Raw genomic sequence first — 24,541 nt, forward strand, 5'->3', positions numbered from 1 at the left:
TTCTTTTGATAACGATAGCAGAAAATAGCTATCGAAACGTCAAAGTAATTTTTCAAATTAATTTCTCTACTAATTGGAATTTTCTCTTACAGCTTCAGCCTAAGTGTGTCGCAGGATACGCTAGGTGATAGTTCTTGATTACTTTTTGATAAATAATTCGTTCTTATTGCGAAATAGGAGCACTATTTATCAATCTGTCATAAAAGACGTGAGGAAATTCTGTTTTTTTAAAGACAAAAATTTTTGAGGCGAAATACCCAAAAAGAAGTTTGTAAAAAACTCATCTAACTGGACAAAAAGTATTTGATCAATGTTATATTGAAACTTTTCAAATTCAATTTAAACCCACTGAGGAAAATATCCGAAATCAATTTTAAACAGAAAGTAATTAAAAAATACTTACAACTCGTCGTCTCGTGAAAGATTAAATTCTTTTTAGGAATTTATTGCTCTGAACCCGAGCCATTTTCAACATCCGTTTCTGTATGGTTTCTGTGCAAACTTTGTTCTTTCGCATAGTGTTAAATTATGCAGGACGAGTTGCACCAGTTCTAGCACATATTTTTGCCTTTTTACATTTGATTATTATTGTTCACGTTCTAGAGAATATTTTCACTTTGAAATATGAGAGTTTTGTGGCAGAAGTCGTTATTTTTCAACCTGAGTTAAACCGATGTATAATAAAATAAAAGCAATAACTTTAAAACACTGCAATTGGTAATTGGGATTAATGTACGCAACACAAAACATATGTAGGATTTCCATTCGGTCACCGGATTCATTAGAGAGGAACAAATGGGACGCAAATTACAAAATTATAAACTGGAATCCGAATGATGTTTACCAGACGTATCCATGCAGAATAATGTGGTTCACTTAAAGTTTTAGTAAGTGTCACCTCAAAATCCAAGGGAAACCTTTGCTAAATTAATGGGGTGGTTAATATGCAAAGTCTACGAACGTTTCCATCAATTTCCAGATAATTATTGTTCTAGTTCAATCGAGAATCCCTTGAAAACATAAAGGTGAGAAAGTTTTTCAATTTTATTTCATTCAAAGATTGGGCAGACGTTCATCTATATGGCCTTAAATAACACTGATTTATTGATCAACACTAACCTCTGAACGAGTCCAAGTCAGCCTCAACTTTTCAAACTTTAATTGCCCTCCTAGATTTAACAACGGTGGAATCGAGTCCAATTTATATTCTTTCCCAGTCGTTCCTCCTCGACAATCTCGTTCAATTTTTACATCAGAAGTCGAGAGTGGCATTCAAGATACACCCACTTAGCGACTAATTTGCCTTATCACGGTTCTCTATACTTAGTACATTTTGAGAAATTAATTGGTTGAAACATTTGATTATATGAGGAGTTGTATGTGATCTTAACATGTACTTTTTGGGTTTTCTAATTGAAATTTATTCTCAATTTTCCATTGTCGTTTTCTTACTGAGCTGGCGTTTTGTTTCATTACTTCATTCTTTCGGCTTTAAACGTTTTGTTGATCATATAGGGAACCAACATAAAAAAATTATTTCTTTAAGACAGAACTAAAACCATTTATTTACTAAAATAAATGCATCAGTTTTAAATGAAGTTTTTCGTTATTAATTGCGAAGTATTTAAAAAAATAAACTTCTCTTAGTAAGTAAGTTAACATTTACATAAGAATCCCTTAAAGGTTTCTGCTAGAACAATGGTTGAAAAAACACTTGCTTTTACTCTGCAACCTACAACAGCTAAAAAATCTTAATAGTATTTACCCATTTAAACAAGTGTGAAGTTCATACACTACTGCGGCACTGTGAGTGACAAATTTATATTAAATTTTTGAGTAAAAAACTGGTGTGTCATACACCAATATGTTGTGAAAATTAGTAACCAGCCAAAATATGCGGTTTTATTGAAACAAACGGAAGGTATTACAACATTTATTGAGATAAATTGAAAAACAACGTTTATAAACATAACACCTAAACAAGAACAAAAACTTGGTTGGAAAAAGCGAGTTAAATATTTAAAGTATCACATAGCAGTAGAAACTCTCGCAACTTTTGCAGGCAAATCGAGCGATTTTCACACTATTTTATTTATTTTCTTTGCATCCCGAAAGAGAACTTGTAATTTTAGCCAATCGTTCCCAGAGCAATATTACAGTTCGTAGTCATTAAGACTAGACTGTAATTTGCGGGGTCACTGGGTTAACCCCGGAATTTGAACATTTGATATTATAAGAGCCTCCCGGCCTTCATTCCACCAAGTATCAAGTATTTATATCTTCCTGGTGATGTATAGTCGGTTCCCAAACCAGATCTTTAAAGCTGAACTGGGCTTTAGGAGGATTAGGACAATCATTCCATAAAGTTCTGTTGTGAAGTCTGCAGGATCCAAAACTATTGAGTTATTTTATGATTTCCCTCTTTGTTGAGCGAATCTTTTAGGTCACTTAATGTGTCACTCATCTGCATTGGCAAGCCAACGAAAAATCTACCCCCAATAAATGAGTTCCAAAACTCAATTAATTCCGGTTGTGTATAATCGATATCACGCCTTTTTAAGTCGTTAGATCAACGTATCCGACATCAAAACCATTTAGGAACTAAATTAAATATCCTTTGTAAATGAAATGGCTTTTATCTTTTGCGAGCTGAACGCAAGAGAAACCAATAAAGGCTGCCCTTTCACCGACAGAAAAATTTGAAATTTCAAACTTGATCGTCTCGAATCCAAGTTCATGGGCCTCAAAACTCGATGTTTTAACATTAATTTAACGTAAACTGGTCTCATGTCATGCGTGAAATGAAAAGCTTCAGCGATATTTCGAAGTGTTTTCGCAACACTAAGACCCGCATAGCATGATCCATATTCAAATTGGATTAACTTCTAGATTTGTTTTTGTTTACTTGGCACTGAAAATTTAACAGGCTCGGCTGGTTTATTGAATATGAAACCCGAAGAATCACTGAAGCGTGAAATGAACAACTACGCACTTACAACAGTAAAATCATGTTTGTTGTTTGGGATTCAGTGCGGTTTAGCTGTGTTTAACCTTGTCTTCACCAGGAAGCATGTGCCAATTAATTGATCCACGTTAATTACATTTTCATGCCAAACTTTAATAAAAGTTTGCACTGCAGCATTCACCAAAGCTACTAAGAGTAACATTATCCAAAAGTTTTCCAGTGCATACTTTCCACCCGTTCAATGTTGGCTGAGATAAAAGAACTAAAAATGCGCTTTTAAGGCATAAATTGCAATTATTATGCAAACACGGCCTGTTTCCACATATTATGTTCTCATTCCACTTTATATTAAAATTCAGCAACCCAGTCATGAACTAACTTTTGCCCCATCAAATGCGATTAAATTTAAAAGCCAGAAAACTCGGGCTCGCATGTGGAAAGAAACACTTCTGCACTGGATTTGTGCTTTTCAACTAATTTAAAAACATAAAACCGATTAAAACTTTCCGAGCAGATTTATCCAAATGAAAGTGGAAATTTATTTTTGGAGCGCGGTTATCGAAGATTCAAAGCAAACGTAGCAAGAATAATAATATTTTTTGTAGAGAAAATGGTTATCGGGTTTTGATCGTCCACACGTCCGAATAAAACATCTTCAATCCTGCACGGTTTTTCGTTAAGAATATGGAAAATTGGAAGCTTTGATATCATTTACCAGTGCTTTTAAATATCCCTAAAGGATCGCGAAAATGGAATTCTAAGACATCTCAAATTGCTTTTGTGGGGTCCTGGCTAATAACAAATAAGTCTCTTCGTACCCTCTTCGCGTGTTCCACTGACAGGGGTCCAGTTATTTCGGCTGTTTTATGCTTTTCGACTAGCAGGCCCAATCTACATAAAATATTCATCTATATATATCATTAAAATTTCCTGCTTTTCTTGCAAGCAGGCAAGTCTAACAAGCGACTTCAAGGGTTTAATATGATATGGGATAGGTTGAGATGGAACAATAATTAATAAAGCAGATTTGCACAACAAAAAACAGCTCCTTAAAAGGCATCATTAAAGGAAACGATAGCAGGAATTTGTACCTGCTCGGCTCATTGTGGCACGTGCCAGTTTAGCTACCCGGGAAAATTTAATTTGTATAAATTTCCGAATCGGAGTTGAAGTCAATCAAATTAGTTGTTTTAAAGGGGGAAGAACTTAGTAGTAAATTCTGATATGAAAACATTGATTGAGAATTTTGCTGCATCTAACACGGAAATTTCAACTTTCTTCATTGAAAGCGCAAGCATATTTTCCTAATTTAAATTTTCATATAACCATAAATTCTTGAACATATTTATCAATGATGCAATTTTGCAAAAAGGGGACAAAATATTTCCTCTGTTGATTTCAGTTTAGGTGTAATTGTTGAAAAAAACCATAATTTTTTAAGCCGTCATTTTTAGTTCAAAATTTGCAAAGTTATCAAAGTTCTGGTTTATTTTATCCAAGGCTATAAAACTTTCAAGTTAAGACCTGTTTTAGATTAAAAGATAGGGATTGTTAAACACAGCCATTCATTTTGGTCACAACCGCAATTTTTAATCCAGATTTAGCAATTTAGCAAAAAATTATCAAGGTGCGATTGGTTTCATACCAATTTTGTTCGTTTATAGGCTCAACTGTGGTCAGTCCACGGCGAAAGTTTCAGGTCGATCCCGGCTTTATGGTGAAAGTTACGAATTTTTAAACGCAATCATGCATTTTTGTTGAGACCGTCAATTTGGTGCAAAAGTTACGAAAAATCAGGATTCTCCGAGACTGAAATAAAATTTTGCCAATTTTTTGAAGGCGCGGTTTGCTCTGCACTGGGAAAACTTCCAATCGATTCCTGCTTTGATTGTTGAAAGTTACGAATTTTTGAACAATTTTGACACAATCTTTACAAAGTTATCAAAAATCAGCATTCGCTATGCGGCTAATGATATTGGTCTGGTTAATAGAGTCAACTATTTTCTCTAGACTGTAAAAATTCCAAGCTGTTGGCTTTTTTAATTCACAGTTACGAATGTTTGAACGCAGCCATGCATTTTTGTTCAAAGCCTCATTTTTGGTTCTAGAGTTTGCAAATTATCAAAAATCAGGATTTGCTGCGCTTGGAGTGAAATTTTTGCGAGTTTTTAGATTCAGCTGTTCCTTCGAGGCTTTGAAAGGTTCAAGTTGATGCCTAATTTATATTGAAAATTGCGACTTTTTAAACGCACCCATGCATTTTTGTCAAAACAGCAATTTTTGATCCAGACTTTGCAAAGTTATCAAAAATCAAAAATTCAGTGAGATCGGATTGAAATATGTGTTGAAATCTAAAAAAAATATCATATCAAAATAGATCAGTTTCGTGTTGTTCTGTTCGGTTATAAAAACGTTTTCAAGCTTGGCCCGGTTCTCCGAAAAAAAAAACTGCTAAATGTTTGCTAAAAATTATCCGCAATAGGGGATGATTACTTTGCAATATAGCCCGTAAAGAACAACAGTCCTTTTTGTTGAAGTTTTGTCATATTTTAACGACAAAATCTTTCAGAGCATCGTAAGATTTCGATTTTTCTTCTTTTGCCCAAAGTTCTCTTGTTTCCTTTTACTGAAATATTTCTTAAATTATTGTCTATTACAAGTGCATTTTGAAAATCACCATTTTAGGCGCGTTTTCATGCAACATTTAAACGTATACTCGATCTCCGTTCGAATGGCATTCAGTTGGCATTTGAGCAACTGAGTAAAAACGTGGATTTAAACGTCTAAGCTGACAAAGTCGAGTCCAGTTGCGCAATTTTAATAAAACATTTTTCAGAAAAGTCAGTAGGAATTTAATGTACTATCAACCAACCTCGCCAGCCGGAATCCGTTTCTATAAAATCGCATTGTAAGTTTTTCTTCGGCATTTTTGGCCAGCCATCGGTGATGAGGGTTTTCCAATACTGAAGTTTTACTCCAGAGACTTTCAGATTATTAAACTCCAGTCAACTAGCCACGCTACGTGCTTAGACTTAATATATGGGAATGATTTCTAAAGATCCTCCCGAACAAAAAACGGGCAGTGGTTCTGATATTTAAACCCGTTTTTCTACTGGAAACTACTTGAATATAAAGTGTGGAAATTCACTGTTGAAAGAGCCACTGTTCTCGCTTATGAAAAATCAACAACCATCATAAGACGAAAAACTGAACGTAATTATTTTGAAGTTATCAGCATTTAATAAATGCGCTATATTTGGACCTTATTTCATTGATGCACATCTTAATCACGCACCAGCCAGGCAAATTAACTTTTCCGATAAATGTTTACGTTTTTCCAAAATAGCAAAATGTTCGGCACCCGATAAAGCCCAACGACGCACGTAATTTTCGTCCTAAATTAGGGAATTACGTGCTACCACGCACCTGAAATTCCATTCAAAGTTCGACATTCGGGGCAAATTAATAAAAAAAAATGTAATTACAAGTTTCGTATCTTTATCGAAGCTTTCATCGGCAGTGAAAGTCGAATGCAGACTTTTGAAGTTGGAAAAGGTCATTAATTGCTGGTATTTTCACATAGGGAATTTCATGGCATTATAACCTGAATGGAACTCAATTAATAAATTGGAGTTTTGTTTTAATTATGTCTTGAATTAAGGTTCTTAAATTGTGGTTCTTTTTGAATCTGATGTAAATAAGTACAGGTTTCGAGGTTCGGAAATTTCAGGCACCCCTGGAACGGTTTTGAGCCTATTAGCCCTCATCAGCTGGATACAGCCTCCAAACAACACTTCTGAAATAAAGTATAAGTTTCTGAAGTGTTATTTTCAGGAGATTTTCAACACTCGATAACTCAACTCTACACACGATTTTATTTAACTGTAATTCTTTAAAAAAAATCAATAATAAAATTTTAAAGCTAACAACCAATCGAAGAGGAAAACAATACATAAATATTATCTGTTTTATTTGGTGAATTAATTCCGAATCAAATCCGTGCTTTGAATAATAATAAGTATATTGCTTCCTATTAGGAACAATTGTTTGGTTCATATTTCAGGATAATTCTGTTATTATATTGCCTGAACCGCACAATTAACATGTTTTTTTTCATTTATTCCATTGAAAAAGTAAAGCAAAAAAACTGTAGACTTACCTGTAGGTCTACAACGTGAGGTCTGCTCTCAGTGAAAGTAGCAGCATGTCTAAACTTTTGTCTAGTCGCATTATGTCGCCTCAATTTAACATAAGTACCATTGCTGGTACCGCCGCTACTATTTGACCGAAAACTGTCTTTGTCCAGTCGATTATCCCCCGAAGTTGATTTTGGTTCACTGTGTTTAGTGTTACTGGAAATAAAACGAAAACTACTTCAAAAAACCCAGTTGTTTGTTATTAATAATATAAAAAACATGTTTTAAGAAGATAAGCAGAAAACAGGGAAAAGAAGGAAATGTTTAATTGCAAAATTTTGTTGACAAGCGACAAAAAACTTACAGAAGCTGATTTGAGAATCCGTTTTTGCAGTTTCACTCGCTCCTTCACCTGTTCTAAATTATAAATTCGCTGTAGTTCTAAAATACCTCACTTTTCAAAATATCGATCCAAATTCCGTTCATTGGAGCTTTTTCATCAATTTTAGGAAAAGAAAGCATGTTGACACATAGTCTAACAATTTTCGGTTCAAAACAGTTTGAAATTAAAATCAAAAATAAAATGCAGTTCAGGCGTTAGAAAATAACTCGGCAAATTATGGAGGCAAAGGTAAAGATGAACAGTATTAATTCCTTAGGCACATATTATTAATATCAAATAACTACGCCTCTCTTCTCCTAAGAGCGCTTAAATATTCGAGGCTTTAACAGTTTTAAACAGCTAAAGATTATAGTCAGTATACACTAGGAAAAGCAATTGAAATACATGCTTCTGGGGAGCCTTAAAGATAAACTTTATAAAAGTTTTTGGTCAATTTTCTTTGGGGAAATGTACGTTTTATTTTTACCCAAGACTAGACGAAGATTCATATAACTCATATATCACTAGTTCACAAAGTCTCATAAATCTGGCGATAACAAAGCAAATATATATTGAACGAATAAACTACCCCACATTTTTTCGTTGAAGCTGTTCCAGCTAACGTAGTCGAATAAATTAATTAAACGAAAACTGCTTGAGTTGCTCGAAATGACACAGTCCAGTTAGCTTTCATAAACCGCACAGCAACTCAGCAACTCAGTGAACACATCCAAAGTGTCCAATTCGGGTTAGATTAATCGCTTTGTTTCGATTAATGTAGTCAGCAACTATCAGCTAACGGAGCCAGAATGCACATGCACAATCATGAAGACTAGCTGTGGAGTGGAAACTGTTTAGGTCAGTTTCTGAGCGGTCAGTAGCTAGGCGAAAGATCAGAGTTGATAGGATTAATACCCATGCTCAGGCAAATAAGCTGCAGTTTATTTTTAATTTTTATTTGGTAGGTATTTTCATTTTAAGGTAGGTATTTTCAAAATATACAAATTCAGATGCTTTATAAAATTCAAAATAATTTGATGTTTTCTACACTGTTTAGCCCAGTGTAATCCTGCGAGTGCAAGACCTCTGATGATTCATCCCACTCGTGCTAGCAAAACGTCAGGAGGAAACATTTTTTCCATAGACTTTAATAAATCACCCATATATAAAAGCCGAGTATATTCAAATAACTTGTGTTTGTGGCACCACAACTAATTCATTATTATATTCCTTTGCATTAAATGGTTACTTGTTCTGTTTGTGACCTTTGGTTTACGTTGAAAAAATTGTTGTTTTAATTAAGTACGCACTCTGCCACATAAACATCATAAAAACCTTAGTAAGCCCCTGTGGCTCGCGAATAAAACAACAATGTGGAAACTGAAGAGAACACAGACATTCAGATTTAAATCTCTTTTAATCGGCTTAGTTCGGGCAATTGGCTGAGAAAATAGATGGTTTTGAAACAAACAATGTTTCTAATGGTGGAAAATGTGTTCTTTTAAAAGCGGCTATAAAAAAGGATTAAGGGACATTGCTGGCACTTTGTAATCACTTTTTAGTTAATTCTATGCAGTGTATTCTTTGTATAAATAAACGATGGTATCAGTATTAATAATGAAAACTAATAAAGTAGTCAATTAAGGCATGCTTACAAAATCAAAATTAGATTCCATATAGCAAAATACATCCACATTAGTCAGGTTTATTTAGTCAAAAGCAAAAAAGACAAAATACATTTTCAATGTTTAAAAAAGGCAAAAAATCAGAGTAAATAATTTTTACAGATGCGTAATTTAGCTTTGCAAATGCAAACCATTTATTAATATACTTTATTTAAGGTTGTTTTCATAGCAAAGGCAAAACAGCTACATCAAGGAAACTTTAAAAAAATTTGCATCTTTCAAAATCTTTAGACAATACTTAGTACAACAGTACTCATAATACATATTTTTGCGAGATTTGTAGATACCGGGTACAAAATTAATAGTTTGCTCAACTGCGATCTTGCATTTAAAAATTCACATTATCCAAACTAAAACAATTAGCAATTTAAAATTTTCACCGTGTTTCGAAGACATAAGGCGCTACAGATATAGAGAGTCTTATAGAACCCTCATTTAAAAAAAAATTTCAGCTTATTTAAAAATAGAAATTTTACATATTCACCATGTTTAGAATAGATTTGGTACTACAGATATAGGGAAATTCATAGAAATCGCCCATCACAGATATTTTTGCTAGGTTCGGAAGTACCTTAATTGTTCTCTTTCCATTAAAAATGCATCTTCCTTAAAAGAGGCTTAGCTCTAAATATGCTGCGAGTTTCATAAAAATAGCCTTGCGTGAATACTCCCTACGAGTATTTAGAAGACCTCAATAGCTTCAGTCAGAAGCTTCCGACAGAAAGTACGAAATATTGTTTAAAACATTTTAATTTTTCCTTATAACGCTTGCAATTTCGAACTGGATTGAAATTTGGATTTTAATTTTTTAAAGTATAATATTAAAATATTTTAGAAAATTAAACTTTACACCGACACACAATAAAAATGATGAAAAATTGAAAAAAAAATTGAACGGTTTGGCAGAAAATGCTTGTTTCGGCGTATCAAATACTACCAAGCTTTAGAAGTCATATACAGTTACATACATTTGTTGTCAGTAAACTACTGGTGTCATTATTTTTAAGCAATGATTTGAGACAAGACGCATCAAAACATAGAAAAGAACATGCCAACTACATAATAAATTTTGGTTGATGTTCCCGTGATGATAGAGACCACATTGGTACTCCGGATGTATCAATGCTTCATATTTTTGGCCCAGCGATTTATTTTTGTTTCCATTCAGACATCGAACTAAATTTAGTTAATTATTTTTAAGATTGATTACTTGCACGTAATAATGTTCTTAGTCACGCAAAGCGTTCTGTTGAAATTGTTAACTAGCTGGCATTTAGTTTTACATTATTATGTAATGCGCCGCTTTCAGTTAGTACACCGTCTGGAGTTTGTATTTCTGCTAATTATTCTCGCTGAATATTGGATTCGGACATGCAAATTGTGACGGTTTCGATTTATTTTTATGAACAAAATTTGAGTGTTTTAGCTTCAATAAAGTTTTATAAGCGGCACTTACCTAGGATGGGAAAAAGTTTGCTCCCTTGGAACGTCGCTCGATAAGTCCCTGGGATCTGCAGTGCCATTATGGTGAAGTGATGGCAAAGATATCGTATAAGTTGTATCTTTCAAATCTGCAATAGGAAAATTTTCCAGTAGAATATAATTACTTCAAAATTAATCTAACGTGATTAAAAGCATTTCCATTCAGAAAAATAAGCCTAGATTAAAATCACCTGGGTTCAAGGCTGCAATGTTACTAAACACTCGTATTTTTGTAAACTATAAAATCTGTATTTTTCAACCGGTGATCAATAAATATAAATAATCATAAATAATCAATGAGTCATCTCACCTTGTATCGACCCAAGGCTTGACCTGTAGTCCGGTGTTAAAGAAACATGTCTGTTGTAAAATGGTTTTCTCAAATGGGGACTTCCCTGCAACAAGAAAAAAATTATCATCAAGTAGGTATATAAAATAGATCTTTTTCTCGAGAGCAAATAGATGAATAACAAGTCAACTAATTGGAAATTATGAAGTTTATGTGGTTTATTGAAAATATTCCTACAGTAGCAAATAAAATGTGTTTTCTTGACAAGTTTGGTTACATTTTGTGGACGGCAAATAAAATATAAACGCAGACTGAAAACAATACACAAGAAAACAGATATAATAATAATGAAAATGAGAAAATAAATCAATAATGCAAGGATAATATTACTAACAGCAAGTCATTTATTTTTAACATCTTTGACATAAAAATTACCCAAAATTGCTCAAACCACAGAATGTTTTCTATTAAGATGAAATTAGCTTTTAAATGAGTTTTAGCAGACAAAACAACGTGCAATTAATTTTTTAAATTTCCCTCTTTTGAGGAACATTTCAAATCTTGTTTTATCTATGACTCTTTAAAATATTGTTTAAGTGATTGTTTCCTTCTTTAATATTTTTTTACGCAATATTTTTACAGTATTAATTTCAGTGGTAAACTGAAATATTAGTTTTAATTAATACTCGTTTTTTTATTGATTAAATTTAAAGTTTGATGTTATAAAACGGTTTTTTTTGTTTTTTGCTGATAGTTTCGTTTTGAGTTCTTTCAGATCAGCTTAGAATTCTCAGTGATATGCAAATCAGAAAAGTTACGTTTTTTTCGATTACTGGCAGCTGGTTAGATTTTCCAGTTTTTTAAGCCGTTTTTAGATACAAATTTTACTCCTTTCACGCAATCTTCGCCCGATATTGCAAAAATCACTATTGTATACCTTGGTGTAGGCAAAAGCAGCATTTTTCATCACCTAGAAACCTAGAAAATCACCTAGAAAACTTCACCCGGAAGCAAAAAATTAAGTGTGGAAATCGCTCGTACCTTCAAATGTTTGGACATCCACGGCAATGTTTTTTTTTATGTTTGCGCCAAAATTTCGAAGGTTCCAAAACTTGGGGGCAAACGTTTTCTTTCAAATTTTTCAAAGCAAAATCTGGGCTTTTGAAGCTTTTCAACTAAAAATACGTCAAAATTCTGAGAAAATTATACCAAGATTGGATGCTTCTTAAGATTGAAGAGAAGAACTTAAATATCTAAAAAAACTCTACTCCCAATTATCAACACAAAAATTTGATATAGATCGAAAGGACTGATGTGGGTTTAAAGAAATTTGTGTGCAATTTTGAACGTTTTACATGTTTTGCATTTATCTAAATAATTTAGCAGAAAGAGATTCAAAGAAGTGAATAAAAATAATCAAACCACAGATTTGTATTGCTTTGAAATGGACATTGAAATATTTCCGGAGGTCAAACAAAAAGACAAAATATTTAAGTAAGCAAGCGGCAAAGATACAGAATATTCAGAAATGAAAAATTTCCAAATGTTAAATGGGTTTTGCAACATTGTGAACTAAATATTTGGACAACCAGTATATTTCCAAGCTGGAGATGTTCAAAAAATGTACATTTATAGGCAAATAATCGCTTATTATGTTTGTTGGTGTCTTTTCGGTTTCCTTTCCAAGTGCGTGGAATCTTTTGATATTTTTTTTGAATATCTTTGAAGATTTTCGACTCATAATTGAATAAATCGTTATCAACTTTAAGCATATCACAGCTGTCCATAAATATGTATTTTTCTACTTCCGATGAACTCCTATTTCCCCAACTTAAATATCGATCCTTGAAGTGTCCGTTGAAACTTCTATTAATTGAACAATTTATGTACATTAGTAACAAAGAAATATTAAATCGTCCTTTAGCCAAGCTGTCTATCAATTTGCATAATGTCGACCGAATTGAAATCGGTCTGCATAGTGAATTGAATTATCGCTTCCTTTGTAGACGGGGATTATTTGCTTAATCTTTAGACGAAACGGGCCTGAATCTGACTGGGGAGTTAGCTGAATACTCCTAAGAGGAGACGACGAGAATCCTTCATCTGAGAATGGATATATATAAGATTTTTAGTTTTCCAAACTAGTTTTGGATGCAAATTTGAAATTTTGAATGAAAAATCATAATAAAGATATTGTTAAGTGAAACTGAGCCACATGACAAACCATCGAAACTCGTTTCTTAACACTGATTAGATCCATTAGAGCCGAAAAATATCCACCCAACAGCAAGGTGGAATATCTTCGCATTATTGGATTACACAGTGTTTTGACGGACACATTATTATAATGAAATCGGCACGCGGACAAAGGTGAAATGGGATTCCCATTAGGGTAAGTGCTTTTTTTAGCTAGCGACGTATTCATCAACACTTCTATCGCGATTTCCATAAGGTCACTGAAAACTTCATCGCGAATACGACAGAAGTGTTACAATGGAAAATGCGCGCCTTTCCAAGCAGAAAAAAATCGACAAACACGCTGCGATTGCTTTCACGCATTGCTGAACGGAAAATGCAGTATTGAATTATCGATATAATTTATATTACTGCATTAGTAATAGGTGAAAGATGATGTTGGCATGTAGAACTGAAGTTACTGAATGCGATAGGACTTTAGCAGGAATCAATGCTATTATTTTTAACCCGACAACTCTCTGAGCGTCAAATAATGAAGGTTGCAAGAGCCAAAGAAACCTTATGGAAATAGTTCTATCAATTAATTCAACTGCTTCTTCTCGTAAAGTTCAAAATCGATAAAAGTGATCAAGCAATTCCCGTCGCAGATCCAATGGATCCAAATCAGGAATTCGCGCTGGCCGAAGCATTGGACAAAGTTCCTTTTTGATTCCCATATAATTAAAAAGTTACGGTTTGCTATTGTGATTCAAACTTGATGTAATGTTTCGAGTTTTCTCAGATATGCGAAAGAAATACCCGCATATCAATGTAACTGTGTATACTCTCATTACATGAGTTTTATCACACAGCTGAACACTCTATTACAAAGCTGCTAAACTTGACTTTATAGCCTCACCTCAGAACATCAGCATTAATTGTTTGCAAGCGTATTTCTGTCTTATATAGGCAATTTTCTTGAAGCAAAGCTGATAAAACAGTAGAGGAGTAAATCTTCTTTAAATATTACTTCATATGGAGTTTCTTCCAGCTCTCAGGTTGGAGATCAGAAACATGCGCAAAACATTTTGCTAATGTTCTTGTTTGTTTGCTTATTAGAAAGTTTGAAAGTCTATTATTACAAACCTCCTAAACAGAGCGACGCGTTTTGAATCACCGTGTGTAGAAGAGAATAAAATTTCCATAAACAGCTGCCGGTGTGAATAATTCGTTTTACTCAAGTAATATATTTGCAGACGAAGTCTGTAAAAGCCAGTTTAATTCCGCACGTTAAAATTTTATTTTTTACAGCTGAAACTGTTCCCGGCGCTTTTAATGTCAGTTAGGCTGAACCAATTGCAAGTGGATTCCTCTAAGTGCCCTGTATTAATATTGTCTGGGAAATATTAAATAAATGGGGATTCTCAGGGGGGAATATTGGGCAAGAGATGCGAACGTTTTAACCTATCAGTTTTTTTTTCAATCAGTTACGCAGTTTTAGAGTGTATTTATTTATATCTTGTGCGATGCTGCTGCATTCCGTTATCACCTAAAACCATTGGGCGACCATTTAAGAAACACGCAAAACCGCTAATCCGCATATAATTTAAAAACGTGCAAACCTCTCATTATTTATATTTTTATTTCTGACACCTCAATGCGGACGATAAATCTGTTGCGGATTGGTGCCAAAAATAAAAAACTTATGGTTTTCCGTTGTTCGCTAATACATCACACGTATTTCAATAAAGCATTCCGTGTTGTAATTATATGTTATTGTTGACATACCGCTGGCCAAATCGTTTTCAAGTGTCCACTGAAACCATTTGCGTTAGATAGGTGAGGCAGAAAATCGGAAAAACGATTTCTTATATTGAAAATTGAAATTTTCCACACTATTTTCAGCTTTTTTCATTGACATTTTAATGTTTGACTCATTGATTAAGTGCGCACTGCTAATGCTTTAAAACATGTTTGGAAACAGATGGAAAACCTGGTTTGAGCCAACGGAAATGCACACATTCCGCTTGAATATCCCGTTTTCGAAAACTTTCGGCCCTCTATTAACAAAACTTTTATTAAAAAAATAACATTAATTCTATGGCAGCTATTCGTCGTTATACAGTGTGTTCATACCTAGTGGGCAACTTTTCAAAGCCTTTCTTTAATACGAAGTATGTTTGCTACCTATGGAGAATTTTACATCCTGAAAGTTCAATCCGTTAACGAAATGCACTTTTTATTTTTTTTTCTTCATTGTGTAAATACAGCTAACATTCGTAGGTTTCATAAAAACATCATGATTATTGTATTGCATTTGTAATTACAACTTTAATTCAGTTTTCCAGCCAATTGAGAAATTTTACTGTTAAAAATGAGTACGCTTTTGAAGGAAAAAAGACCCCTTTTTATATTTTTAGACCGTAACTTTAGAGATTTTTGAAGAAACTATTTCAGAGGATTACCTTTAAATGCATATGAAGAATTTCGATTGGGGGCCATTATCGAGCCTTTTGCGTTGATTTTTCACTTCAAAAAATGTATTTTTAACTATCTGAGCTACTGATTCAAACAATCTCGCATTTAAAAAAAGTTTCGATTTTGCACCATTATTAAGCTCTTTCTGTTATTATTCTGTTTACGACCTTTGACGAACATTTTATTGTCAACTTTTTCAATTTTTTATAAGTAATTTAAACATAAAACACTTTATTGTGCATACTGGGGAGCTTCTTAGATCGACAACCATCAATTTAGCTCGAAAAAGACGCATGAGAAATTTTGATTTTTGAGCATTTTTTTCTTAAGGGGTAGAGGTCGATTTTTTCAAAAAATGGCAAATTTCTCAAAATGCCTTAAATTCTGTATTATTTTCACAACAAAGTGGCGAGGAAAGCATTGAGCTCATTGAAAAACACGCTAGAAACATCAGATCCGAAATAATCGAGTTTTTGGCCAATTTTAAGAGGTTCTCAGTGATCACAATTATTAATCGACGATATTTTCCTTATTATTTGGGAAAATACTTTAGATCTGATTATCGAGAAGCTTTTTATGTTGGAAACAATTCATTCAACTGAGAAATCACGCATGTGAAATGTTGATGTATGACTGAAAAATTTTAAGGCAAAGTGGTCAAATTTTTGCCACAAATTATGTAGCATGTTATAATAAATAAGGGACGAATGCAACTAGCTGATGAAAAAGATGCATACAAACTTCAGATGCTAATAAACGATAATGTTGGTCTAGAAAATCTTCTTTATTCTATACTCGAACACTTCAATTATGCACATCGGGAAACTTGTTAGGGGAGAACCAATCCAACTCAAAAAACATGTGAATTTTGTATTTGGTTCAAAAATTTCAGGTGTCAGAAAGAAAGTGTCTCAAATCGTACACCAGTTTTATTGCACGGAATTCAGAAATCCAGACAGCTTCTAAAATAATACGCTAGATTACTCTGAATCGCAAAAATCGAAAAGTGACTTAGTTATCTTGATATTATTCCTCGTCACAAATTTTCGAAAAATCTATGCTCAAAGTGCCTCAAATTTGCTTATTTCATGCCTATTTTCATTGTAAGAATGCGAGGAATCCAGCAAGCTCATTGAAACCAAGAAACCATGTAGTCGAAAATTTTGCTCAATTTTAACCCATTTTTGTCGTCTGCCATCCTCCTTATTCCTTAAGACCCAAACGTACTGAACATTTATATCAGAAGGCTACTGAGCTCGAAGCTCATTCTTTGATGTCAGAAGCACTCACCTGCAATTTTGCCTTTTGACCAAAAATTGCCAAAAAACGTCTTGACTTCATATTCATCACAACGAACAAAAATAATTTACTCCAAGGTGGCAATGAGAAGAGCGTAAACAGCGATTGCTGTTTAATTTAATACAGTATCAAAACATTTTGGCATTTTATAAAAGATTTATTCTTAAAATCATCAAGCTATTAAAGTAATTTCATATTTCTCTTACTTAACTGTTTTTACAATCAATAATTCAACTTAAAAAATAATTAGAAAGAGAAGCATGAGCAAAGTGGCAACATCATGTCTGAGGAAAATTAATTTACAAGTTTGAATCTAAATAACTTATGATTTCAATCCCCAATATCAAAAATCAAGCACTTGGCTTTTATTAAAAGGAACTAGTGGGTGGAAAATTATTGTCCATATTTTTAAAAAAGTAATTTTTAGCTTTCATCAAGCAAAACTATTCGAACACATTTTAAACTAAGGAAAAAAAACAACAGCCACACGCCCCAACCCAACCAAACTCAACTTACCTTCTCCCTCATACTTTGCGTTCGCCCAATATAATTATTATTGGTCTCAATAATTTTCCCCGCATTCAAATCCACTGGCTTCGTATAACTAAACTCATTTAATACATCATAGTTGATAAAACTCAAGTCCTTATAACTAACACTGGTATCATTTTCCACTAAAGACTGGAGCGACTGTCTCCATTGCTGATTGCGCGTTTCCGTCAGTTCTCTGGATGGCGTTTTCTCCTTTTTCCTCACATCGCGAAAACTTAAAGAGCGCCGAAGAAAGTTCGAAGAATCGTCACCGATCGTAGCCAATTTCCTGAACAGCGATGGTTTTGAGGTTTTGACGACGGTGGGAGGAGAGCTGAGTTCCAGAGCGGACGCATATTTTCTCGACTTGCTCAAAGTATGGGCTTTGAAGTTCGGAAGTTGCTGGCTGAATGTGTCGTACGTTTCAGTCTCTTCCTCGTTTTTGTGGTCCTTCGACTTGTGCTTGTTGATGTGGAATAGAAAGTTAAACGACAGCTTTTTCTTCTTTTTGGGCTTCGGCTCTTTGACATGTTCCGCATGGATGGTGTGCCGGTTATTAATGGAGTTCTCCTCATTTTGATCATCACGTCGCGCACTTCTCACCAATCGTTCACTAGCGCTCCGTTGCAAAATGCCAGCATTGACAAAATTGTTCTTACACTCAATGGGGTCATCGTTATCCCAGTCCTGAACAACAATGGAGGTGGTTCTGTGAACTGCTCGCGTATCTTTTTCGTCTTCACTGATTTTGCGGTTCCGAGCCACTACCTTTGATCCTTCAGTTCTCTTCAAGGCTTCATCAACTATTTCTTTGATGAGATTTGCGATGAATTCGGTATCTTCGTCTGCCCTGGTTTCCAGTGGCATTTTCAGTGCTCAACATTTGCGATTCTTCATTTGCGAGTGCCAGATGCTGTGAGAGAAAAATACGGATTGAAGAAAAATCATTCTTGGGAAGCTTCAGAAAGACCAGCAGCAATATTGTTTGATTATCGTGTTTCTATTGTTGTTTAACTTGAAAATTTTGACAAAATCAAGGAGAAAATGCAAAAGTTCCTTGCAATTCTGCCAGTGAATCAATATTAGTTTAGAAAATACAATATTCCTTCTCCTATGAGTTTCAATATCCGATGTTAATTAAATTGCATTCTAAGAGAAGCGAACTTTAGTTGACGGATCTTGCAGAACCAAGAATAAACGTTAAACGGAGTACTAAAGTAACAGATATTGACATTAAAGAAACCAAAGCCTTGCAATTACAAATGTGTGTTCTTGCGATTTTAACCAAAATCTTCGCAATTTTTATTAACATATCAATCCTCATCTTCCATTTAGATAAATTCCAAGGCTTTGTTCTCCCACGACGCGCTACTTCAAAATAAGGTTTTTATGCCTATGAACGAGGGATTACTCTCGCCTCTTTATCGAGAATTAATTACTTTTACACCTTAAAAGCAATATCGTGCTCGAAAAAGTACAATAAGTGAAAGTTTAAGTCGCTTAGCATGTGTAAGGTTGGTAAGTGGGTGTTTTATTGTTCGAATCATCGTCCTTGGACACGATCAAGATTAAATTATTTCGGACGTAAGCGGCTTCAAATTCGCCTTTTTGGTTAAGGCGAAATGAAACAGGGGCGTCGTAGTGGTTTTGCAAAGGTTTCAAGGCATTTTTTTCTCATTTAAAAATGATGACGCTAATTCTAAGGCTAACATTTACCTAGTCCGATTTTTTTTAAATATTTTGCATCTTCAAGTGCCTTGAATAAATTTTCAAAACAGCAACTTTCTACTTGCTCCATTTTCAAAAGCAGGATTTTTTTTAACCGAGGAAGTCCTTGGGTTCAAACCTTTTTTTAGGCCAACATTTACAAAATTCGCAAAAACCGACGCAACTTTCTCTGGCTCTAGATGGGGAGCTATAATTTTTTAAAGCACCAAGCGGATTGTGGCAAAAACGTTCATTTTTAGGTCGACACTTACGAAGTTCGCAAAAATAAAAACTTGATTTAGATTTAGCTTCAATTTTCAGCATTTCAGAATCGAGTGTCTTCTAAAAATGTTCATATCCTTAATTTTCGATGGGCGCTCGATTGAGAGGCAAGCGTGCACTTGGGTTAAAACCTTTATTTTTAGGCCAACATGTACAAAGCACGCAAAAATCAAAAGTTGGTGCTATTTTAACAAAATGTAGAGCGTTTACAGGCGCAAATGTCAAATTTCTACTTGTTCCATATAGAAGTTGCAGAAGTTGTTAAGAAGTTGCAACATTGACCGATCCTGCAAAAATCCTGAGTTTCCATGCAATTTAATTGAATTTTCATAATCTGCAGAATCAAGTGTCCTGATCTATATATCGATTTTAAAAGCCGCAACCTTCTACTTCGTTTAGATTGAAAGGTAGAAATTTTTAAAAAAATTTTAAATGGGTCGTTGAAATTGGAAATTTTTGCTCCTAACATTTTACACGAGAAGAGGTTTTTATCGAACCTAATGAGGCAAAAAACAGTTTTTGCTGTTTTCAAAAATCAAAAAGCTGAGCAGTCAAAAGAAAGTGTCGGTTTTCTCCTCAAATATTTTTTTGCATCTAGCCAAGTCTGTGTGCCGATTTACTTATGGCTTTTCAGCGTTATTACAAACCTGCCAACATTATATAGGCTGCAATTTATTCGGAAATTAAAATTTTTGCTATAATTAAGCCAAGAAAACGTCGATGATCCGGTAAAACCTGCAAAGATCTGACACAAATCTGAACAAGTGAAAGGCGCTCAATCTTACGAATACAATCAACCATTGCGTAGACAGGATAACATGCAATTTACTTCGACACAATTAGGTTGACGAAGTAATCATTGTTATGGGCAAATGAACGGCTTTTAATTTCGATAGCGACATGTTTATATGCCGCGATTTTCTGGCATCCAAACAACTATGCAAGCAGAATCGGCGGAAATTAAGACGTGGTAGATGCGGGAATGTATAAACTTTAATGTGTTTATAAATTCGCCAGATCTTACTACTTTGGCAAGCGAATCTGCTAGTAGTATGTTATAATCCTTTCCAATTACAAGTTACATAATTATTTCGTTTCAAAAAACACTTTAACAGAATTTTTATTCGGTTAAAAATTCGGTTCCAGAATCCGGAATACAGCTACTATAATCTTTGGGTTGCAAACATGATAAAAAATGCAATATTTTATTAAAATTAATCCAAAAATTGAAAATAATTTGTTATATTGGCCTCAAAATTTCCTTTTCTCAATATGATTGGGAAAGACAGAAGTTTCCACTTGCTCTAGATGTGCAGCTACGTATTTTGAAAGTAGCAAATTTTGGTGGAAACGTTCACTTTTAGGCCGACCATCAGCAAGTCTGCAAGAATCAAGTTTGGTTCGATTTAAATAAAGTTATCCGCATTTATAGGAGCACGTCTCTTGCATAGATTCTATCGCTTCAACTTTCTACTTGCTCTACATTGACAGGCAGGATTTTTTTTAGCGGAGAATGCATTTGGGTTGAAATCTTTGGTTTTAGGCGGACATTTACCGAATTAGCAAAATTATAATTTTCCTGCAATTTTAACAAAATTTTGTTGGCGCGTACAGGGTCCAGTGATTGATTGGTTATGAAGCAAGCTTCTACTTGCGCTAGGTGCGAAGTGACAAATTTTTACATTATGTTCATTTTTACACCAATATTTACCATGTCCGCAAAAAATACAAATTTCGTGCATTTGAATGAAATTGTCAATTTTTACAGATTCAAGTGTGCTCTAAAAAATCTGAAAGTTGCAGGATTGTACTTACTCAATATTGTAAGTTGCGATTTTTCAGAGCCGATGATGCACTTGGTTGAAACCTTTCTTGTGCACGCCAATACTTAGCAAATCCGCCAAAATAAAAGTTGGATGCCATTTTCAGCATTTACAGATTCAAATATCGTCTATAGAGCTTCAAAGCTGCAAGTTTCTACTTTCTCTCCATGAGAAGTTAAGAATTTTCATAGCAGCACCAAAAACCAAGATATTGGGCGATTTAAATGATATTTTAGCCAGTAAGCCATTGAAGTGCTACTTCACCAACTTGAAAGTTGGAAACTTCTGAGGAACAAAATTAGAAGGTCCACAAAAATCAATATTTGATGCAATTTTAGCAACATTTTCAGAGTTCGTAGATACAAGTGTCTTCTATTAATTGGCACATTTTTTGTTTCATCCACAAGAGCAGAGAATAACTCATCACGTGAAATAAGTGAAAAAAATTTAGTATGAAATTAAGTGTTATCTAGTAGGCTCGGGAATAGTCACATCAAGTGCACATCAAGCTAAAACGATAATAATAAAAACATTCCTAAAATTCCTAGATAAATTTAAATCCAGTTTTATCGACTGTAGCTAGAAGCAAACAATATCCCCATTTACAACCTAAATGCTGAAAATTGTCAAACATCTTGTGCACTTGAAATAATCAAAATCTAGATCAAACTTTTAAAACACTGAAAATCTAGTTAATTATAAGGTCAATGGCAAATGATTGCTTGACGACCGATTAACGTTGAAAGTGAACAACTCTACACGTTCCACTACGAGAAAAATCATAATTGAATTTGAAGCCACATAAACATTTTTGTTTACGCCAATTTTCAATCTAGCTATTTCCCTTGAAGTAGGACGGTCTTGATTAAGTCTTTGACATTTTGATTGCAATAAAAATTTCTACTGTAAACACGCGAATTTGCCCTTGATCGCTTTATTTGAAATCGTTGCCTTCATGTTTTTATGAAAGGTGGCTTTTCGCTTCTCTGCCAAAATCCAACCATCAGATAAACGTAATTTATAATTGACAATTAACTCAAGTTGGGTAATGTACTTTCTACTAATTTTTATAGAAGTAATAAATTGCCAAGGAAAAGCATGCGAAATCACTATTAATTTTTTAAAGTAATAAGTCTGTTGGAAATAGGACAAAAAAACTAAAGGTTTTGTAAATAAAACCGAAAATCCACTCAAGAGAAAACAATAAATAATTCTCCATCTGCCCACCACACATGAGCTCGACCAAGATTGGGTTTCATATTGCGGTAAGTTAACCTTGGTACTGCTGGACCAATTCAACATGCACTTCTCAGAAATGTGTTCTGTAAGAATGATATATTTAACACATTACCTCAACAACTATTAGTCGATTCCGATATTTTAGCAATTTTAATGGGTGACTTTGCAGAAAAATCACGAGATCTGTTTGGAATTGGCTCGTTATGACATTAAAACGTTTCAAAATCTGCCTAGATGCATACATTTGCATTTTTTCTTGAACTGAAGCCAATTTTAAGTGATTAATTAAACTATTAAAAAATTAGTAAAGGATTACTTCGCAAATCATTAGGAGCAATAAGAGACACGCTATCGCGATTATTTTCTTATGTAAGTCCAGTTAGAAATACAAATTCCTGTCATTAATATTTTATAAACATTCCGATATAATTCATCAAACATATGAGACATTAGACTCGATTAGCGTGATTATTGAACGTAGCCATGCAGAACTAAACGAAACGCACAAAGTGAGAGCCTGACAATAATTGTACCCATTAGATAATAAAATCATAACTATTAGATAACGCGCAATTATATCGCGAGAGTGTATTATTAGTGCTACAAAATATTAAAATTCACTTTAGATTTGTTGCGCCATGAACGAGAAAATGACATGCAAATAAGGAAAATGTTAATGTGCACAGCTTTGGTTTTAATTAGGTTATATTGTTATGCAAATTAATTTCTAGTGACTGATTGCATGCGGAATTTTATGTTTTGTTTGTTTAATTTGTCACACATTCTCGGAAAATATTCCTGTTTATATTAGCAATCTGAACGAAACATCGCTGGCTTTATGTGGTAGCATTCTACTTTTACGTGCACATAAAGAAAATGTATTTATTAGGTTTGTTATATTTTTATAATCTAGCGCCGATTAAGAAATTGAACCCAAAAGAAGCAAAAAACGAGCCCAGGAAAATAGAAATGAAAAATGGTATATTGAAGTTAAATACAAACCGAGCAAAAATCCGATGTGAAAGTTTTAAATACTCCGGGAAATTATCGAATAAATCCGCAACGAAATTGCACAAGTTCTTCAGTGCAACTCTAAAAGAATGTCGCTATGTTGAGTTCAAGTACCATAGTTTTATCAAGCGAATAAATGAAGCAAATAGTAAGAAAATTGAATATATTAGTATGTATTTGAAAGAGGATAAATAAGTACCTAAAAAGATCACAATAAAAACCTAAAAGGCACAGTGATGCAAAAATATGTTGCTAGAGTATTGGATTTGTGCAACTCGAATTTCTCAACTATAATTCTTATATGAATTTGTTAAAATTTAAATAAAATATCTTTTCAGATTTAGACAATCTTCCTACAAGCACCAAAATTTATATTTTTTTATATTTGTAAAAAGCTGGAGCTGGATACATCAGCTTACAATTTTCGGGTGACCAACAGATGTTTTCCTAAAAAGTATTTAAACAATATTTATTTAGTTTTTCCATCTCTCAAATTCCGTTCAAATTTTTGGTTCATTTTAACCGGTTTTTGACCGACATCATTTTTAACCGAAATAATTTTCTTTAATTTGGACTCAACCTTCGAATGAGTGTATATTGGGGAGCTTCTTAAAAAATACGCATGTAAAATTTTTATTTTTAATCGAAAGTTTTATAAGGGGTAGAGATCGTTTTTTTCAAAAGATATTAAATCTCTCCAAATTCTTTAAATTGTACATCATTTTACATACAGAAGAAGCGATAAATTCAATACCCTCATTAAAAAACTCGTCAGAAGCCTCAAATTTCAAATATTTCAAATTTTTGGTCAATTTTAACCGGTTTTTAATCGGACTAGTCACGATCTTTAACCGATCGAATTTTCTTTATTATGGACTCAACTATCGAATGGGTGCATATTGGGGAGCGTCTTGGGTTGTAAACTATCCATTACACAAATTTTGATTTTTTCGATTCAAATTCCATAAGAGATAGAGTTCGATTTTTTCGAAAAATATAAAGTATCTTGATGTTCATCATAAAGAAGTGATAAATGCAATAAACTCATGGAAAACAC

General features: G+C 33.7%; 1 protein-coding gene across 2 annotated transcripts in view; it reads right to left on the reverse strand.

Moving 5' to 3' along the window:
• LOC109535746 (pleckstrin homology domain-containing family G member 5) overlaps window positions 1-24,541 on the reverse strand; it is a 122,807-nt gene that overhangs the window by 74,394 nt on the left and 23,872 nt on the right. The window contains exons 2-5 of one of the 2 annotated variants that reach the window (XM_019901705.2): window positions 17,408-18,335; window positions 10,961-11,045; window positions 10,625-10,739; window positions 7,125-7,317 (exon numbers count right to left, since the gene is read on the reverse strand). In XM_019901705.2, the coding sequence (XP_019757264.2) occupies window positions 7,125-7,317; window positions 10,625-10,739; window positions 10,961-11,045; window positions 17,408-18,289 (1,275 nt within the window). In that variant the 5' untranslated portion in view covers window positions 18,290-18,335. The remainder of the gene's footprint in view (window positions 1-7,124; window positions 7,318-10,624; window positions 10,740-10,960; window positions 11,046-17,407; window positions 18,336-24,541) is intronic. The other variant, XM_019901707.2, reaches the window with a different exon arrangement.

This window comes from Dendroctonus ponderosae, unplaced genomic scaffold (genome assembly GCF_020466585.1).
Source record: "Dendroctonus ponderosae isolate FM_Combo_2020 unplaced genomic scaffold, Dpon_F_20191213v2 Dpon_F_20191213_3, whole genome shotgun sequence".
Lineage (NCBI taxonomy): Eukaryota > Metazoa > Arthropoda > Insecta > Coleoptera > Curculionidae > Dendroctonus > Dendroctonus ponderosae.